The sequence below is a fragment of the Leguminivora glycinivorella genome, chromosome 4, assembly GCF_023078275.1.
Source record: "Leguminivora glycinivorella isolate SPB_JAAS2020 chromosome 4, LegGlyc_1.1, whole genome shotgun sequence".
NCBI classification, from domain to species: domain Eukaryota; kingdom Metazoa; phylum Arthropoda; class Insecta; order Lepidoptera; family Tortricidae; genus Leguminivora; species Leguminivora glycinivorella.
The window spans coordinates 5,466,934-5,472,658 of record NC_062974.1 but is presented as its reverse complement, the minus strand read 5'-3'; the positions used below and the strand labels follow the sequence as shown (position 1 = coordinate 5,472,658).

General features: G+C 39.6%; 1 protein-coding gene across 1 annotated transcript; it reads left to right on the top strand.

Moving 5' to 3' along the window:
- Positions 1-2,722: 2,722 nt before the first annotated feature.
- LOC125225473 lies at positions 2,723-3,496 on the top strand. Its single transcript, XM_048129215.1, has one exon. It carries the CDS (start codon positions 2,776-2,778, stop codon positions 3,376-3,378), a length of 603 nt encoding a protein of 200 aa, XP_047985172.1. The 5' UTR covers positions 2,723-2,775; the 3' UTR covers positions 3,379-3,496.
- The last annotated feature ends 2,229 nt before the right edge of the window (positions 3,497-5,725 follow it).

The window sequence follows — 5,725 nt, the reverse complement described above, 5'->3', positions numbered from 1 at the left end:
GAACCCACGGATCGAGATATCTTGTACTCTTACTACTGGCTTAGTTAAATATTATTGCATCGAAGTTACCAAATAAATCAAAAGTAACTAAGCTGTTTTAGCACATATAAGGCTCGTTATGTACAAAAATGTAAAGGGTTAGCTAAGAGCTCAGGGGCCGATTTTTGAATCTCACGGCGTTCGAATTCAGAAAATTGTCACTGAAAATAGTAGGCAATTTCGGTGACAATTTTCTGAATTCGAACGCCGTGAGATTCAAAAATCGGCCCCCAGGTGTAAAAAGGGCGGATTTTATTGGGAACTTGACGACTTGTATTCCTTTTCACTAGGTCCACATAACTATACACTCAGAATCAAGCTTTGTGTCAATGAACTTGACGAATTTAGCCATTTCATAAACAGCCAAGGCATTCATTTGCGTAGATTTAGATCTCACGTAAAAAACGATATAGGGATCGCTCTATATCACGTAGGCAATAAGGATCGTACATAGGGCACGCACGTTTCAAATGAACTGGCGTTGGCGCTGGCGCACGTATAAATGTAACAGGGACACGTTTTAAATCTTTCTTGTCAAAGATAAGTAGCTGTTCCTATTGAAAATATTTCTTCCTGCTTTTAATACTGAACGCTTGTCGTCAAGTGAAAACTAGAACTTATTGTATCGAAGTCTAGTCGAAGGCTGTCACTTATCATAAGGATAACATTCTCTTGTCAAGCCTGACCAGGTGCTATAGCCGAATGGCATTTCTGCGACGCGAAACGAAAACGAAACGCGGGGAAGGTAGTCTGACTCTGTCGCGCTAATACGCAAGAGCGATAGAGATATGTAATCTACGAGTGTTTCGTTTCGTGAGCTTTTGTGCTTTTTGGCTACGTACCCATATTGTCAGGAGGGCGCTGTTATTCCGATGTATGTGGTGACAGTTCAGTTTAGTATGAAGAAAATAGTTCTAATGAAATTCCGCAAGATGGCGCGTGGTTGTATATTTCTGATCAGGCTTTAATCTTTATTCAAATGTCCTGTCAAAGTGTCCTTATGACAAGCAACTATTAGATAGGCGGACTTTCTGAATAATGTACCTAGGTAAGTAAATTATGTTTGTCCTAATGTCCTAAAGTCCTAACGATATAACCGCGGCGTATAAAATGACTTTAAGTTTAAAATAACTATAAAGTCATTCGGTGACAATTTTCTGAATTCGAACGCCGTGAGATTCAAAAATCGGCCCCCTGAGCTCTTAGCTAACCCTTTTGACTAGGCACACAGAATTATTGATACATTTTTGTACATAACGAGCCTTATATGTGCTAAAAATATCAAATCCAGCCATCTCGTGTTAAAATCGCGCACATTAAATTACTCTAATACTTCATTCGTTCACGACCTGCCAATAAAGTCCAGTTTTATCGGCCCAATAAAAGTAAAAGCACATAAAACACTTTATTTCCTCGCTACCGGCTCATTTTTCACCACTTTCTGAAGGAGCATGACGAGGTGCCAGCGTAGTTTTGTTTTATTTATTTTTGCCAAATAATTAAAAATACTTAGGTAGGTTTTCAAAGTAAAAAATAGGTAGGCTTTGGACAGAGAATCGTGGCGTTCTTTGATGTCAGAGGATAAGATCCACTTCAGGTCGCTACGCCACCGCACTAAGGAAGGTAATTATTTTATATCTGTGTATGTGTACTACTATATTTACTCTGAGATGTGCAGATTAAATAACTTTTAAGAAAAAAAAACAGCCTTCCTTTGGGGTTCTGGTGATAAATACTTTCAAATGTTGGATTATGTTATCAATTCGTCTGTATATTTTTAATGTTTGTTATTCGATATTTCCGTCATTTCTGAACCAATTGTGAAATTTGGATGATTCTGAAGTACTTACAGATGAGAATCAGAACGGAACTCTAACCAGGGGCGGCTCACTCTTCATCGCTCATCCACTGCACCAAATGTCACTGTTCTGGACGTAAGTGCATGCTGTTCTTATAAAAATACCAAAGTCACTATAAGTGTGCCGTTCAGATTTGAGGAGTTCCATTCTGACCATCATCAGGAGTTCCACTGCACCAAATGTCACTGTTCCGTACGTAAATGCATGCTGTTCCTTTAAAAACACAAAAATCACCATATGTATGCCTTTCAGATTTGAGGAGTTCCCTCAATTTCTCCAGGATCCCATCATCAGAACTGGGTTCTGAGAAAAATGGAACCAATCTGTATGCATACACATTCAATCAAAAAAAAATTTTTCAAAATCGTTCCAGTAACGACGGAGATATCGAGGAACAAACATTAAAAAAAAATACAGACGAATTGAGAACCCCTTCCTTTGAGATTTGGAAGGCGGTTAAAAAACCCGTGTCTATGTCAGTGCAAAAAAATCCAAACACTAAATCGCTAAAAACCTGATCACAGAAAGTCCAATGCGATACAGCCAGGCAGCCTGACTTCCAAAAGCAATTCTGCATAAGCTGAAATGGAAATCTTCGCTTACGCGGTCTTACATTGTGTATTTAGTCGCCAAAATCTCCTGCTGATTATTAAAACGTTTCATGAGCATACCGAGACACAACGACCTCTACAGGAGTAGTTTATTTAGGACGTACCCTTGGTACAACAATAAAAATAACGATTAAGAAACAAAGTCAACTTATTGTTCCACGTCTCTGTGTTATCTTTGTTTTCATAATAGGTTAACAGAGTTATCAGTGAACCGCGCGCCACTCACTCAGTCACTGTTCACTGTCATCCCGTCAAACACATTGAAAATGTATCGATTGGTGTTATGCCTCGCTGTTTTCAATTTTGTGGAGCCTCATCAGTGGTGTAACAAACATACGACACTCTGCCATAGACATCATCATGACTACAAACGCCGTCATGAACCTAGAGACGATAGATTCTTTCAACGCCTCGCCAACGACCTAATCGAAGTTGACAGCAAAGCTAAGATGTTCTGCGCTCAAAACCAGGGGATCACTGCTAAGGAAATTTATGAGCAAGATGTCTACAAATATATCGTCAGTCTTCCTAGTTACAATGAGAGTAAAATTGAAGTGAAGATCAAGCATCGTGTGCTTTACATCAAAGCTGAGAAAGATGAAAACACTAAGTATGTGAACGTGAAGATACTAACTGATCTGCTGAACACTGCTTCTGCTAAGTGGTACTATGGTAACGGAGAACTGACAATAGCTGTGCCTTACAAAGTGGCTGTGGCGAAAGAATTGCCAACGAACTGTGGAGATGAAATTAACAGCAATATTATCGAGGTTCCCAAGGCTGATTATGAACCGGATGAAAATCCAGATATTGATGTGAGGTTCTCGCAGAAGGCTGAACATGTGAATATTACGGAAAATATTGTGTAATGTGAGCTTGTCTTTATCAATGCATTTTTCGAGAAAAGTGACAACTATACAACATAATGTCTGTGTATTGTCTGCCCTGATATTTTGTTAATTGCAATACATAAATCCTATAATTATATTCATAGTTTAAAATTCCCGAGTAGGGATCCCATTAGATTGATAGCATTTTTTTTACTACAGTCATGGAATGTGCCATTGAGATTCATCCCTCAACAACACCTTACGTGACAATGCCTTAGATATACATTAGTATACTTAATGCTATTCTGTCTAATACGATTTACGAGATGATTAGTGGCAATCACAGTTCAACATGGCGCTGTTTGTGTTTACGCCTGCCCCATAGTGACTGATAATTCAACCCCTACCATGTGATCTCGTTTCTCGAACTTTAGGTGTAGAGATACCTACCCTTTCTTACCTTAAAAACAAATATTATTAATTTGACCTCTTTTATAATCTTATATTCAGTACAGATGGTTCTTTGTTTACGCAGTAGTGCGAGGAGTGGTTCATTGTATGTCAGGTCGAAACTTCGGATAGCCATCTGTACTGAAAAACGTCGTACGATAAACGTGCAAAAAGGAAATTCGTAACTCGTGTCGATTTAAAACACTCCCTTCGATCGTGTTTTTATTTATCGCCACTCGTTTCGAACTTCCTTTTTTTTTCGTAATGGAATATAATATAAAATACCTTATAATGGACGGTGACGCCATTATGGACAAAAAACACAAATCCTTAAAAATAACTATCTAACATTAATTTCTAAAAACTGACGGCATTGTACCATAAACAATAATTATAGAGCTCCTTAATTTTGAAGTTTCATTTAATTCGGTTTTTAACCCCCGACGCAAAAACGAAGGGGTGTTATAAGTTTCACGTGTCTGTCTGTCTGTCTGTCTGTCTGTCTGTCTGTTTGTCTGTCTGTCTGTGTGTGTGTCTGTCTGTGGCATCGTAGCTCCCGAACGGATAAACCGATTTAGATTTAGTTTTCTTTGTCTGAAAATTAAAATTTTGAAAAAACCCCCGTCCGCGACATAGTGGACCGATTTTCATGAAACATGGCTAAGAACACTCCCAACTAACTCAGCTTTCAGACAAAAAAAAAACTAAATCTAAATCGGTTCATCCGTTCGGGAGCTACGATGCCACAGACAGACACACACACAGACAAACAGACAGACAGACAGACAAACAGACAGACAGACAGACGGACAGACAAAAAGACAGACAGACACGTCAAACTTATAACACACCTTCGTTTTTGCGTCGGGGGTTAATAACACCCCTTCGTTTTTGCGTCGGGGGTTAAAAATAGCGAAAATTTGATCTTAAACTGTCCATGATTGGGTCCGTCAGATACTATATTGCGAATAGTAGCAGTAGTAGGAGCCGTGCGACGAATCAGCGATGTGTTGGATCATAATGAACTGCCCCAGTAATGACGGGAGATTAGCCGCGCGTTGTGTCAGCATTACCGAACGGCAATCCAAACAATGACTACTTGCTATTGGATCAATTTCAGACAGTGTTGTCACATCTAATTATCAACTTATTATATTTACAGGTATAATTTTCATGAATATTGGAAACTTGTGTTAATAATAATTAGGATATGCACAAATGGCAGCGTATTAAGGTGGATGATGTTCTCTCATCATGGTGCAGCACGTCGTCTGGCGTTCCGCAGGGTGGCGTGTTGTCTCCATTGTTATTTTCCATTTTTATTAACTCCATAACTTCAAAGCTTTCTTCGCAATATCACCTCTATGCCGACGATCTTCAGATTTACTCACAGGGCGTTATAGGAGATCTTCCATCTATGATCTGTACGATAAATGGCGACTTAGAGACCATCTCGAGTTGGAGTCGTAGTTTTGGCCTTAAAGTCAACCCTGCAAAGACCCAAGCAATTGTTATTGGGAGCCCAAAACTACTTCCCCGATTAGACTTTGCCAATGTTCCCCCTATTTATTTTGATGCCGTTCTGATTCCGTATTCGCAACAAGTAAAGAACCTTGGCATCATCATTGACAGTACGTTATCCTGGGGACCTCAGGTGAGCGAAGTCAGTAGGAAGGTATTTGCGGCAGCTGGTTCTCTTAGGAGACTACGTAACTTCCTCCCCATTCCTGCCAAAATTGCCCTCGCACAATCACTTCTCCTTCCCATTTTGGATTACGCTGATGTGGCCTATCTCGATCTCACTGAGGAGCAACTTAGTAAGCTTGAGCGTATCCAAAATGTCTGTATTCGGTTTATATTTGGGTTACGCAAATATGACCATGTATCTCACTTCCGTTTGCAGCTCAAGTGGCTCCCTATCCCTCTTCGTCGTAGC

Coding starts and splice junctions, on each gene's coding strand:
- LOC125225473 (XM_048129215.1), top strand. CDS start 2,776: ATGTATCGATTGGTGTTATGCCTCGCTGTTTTCAATTTTGTGGAGCCT.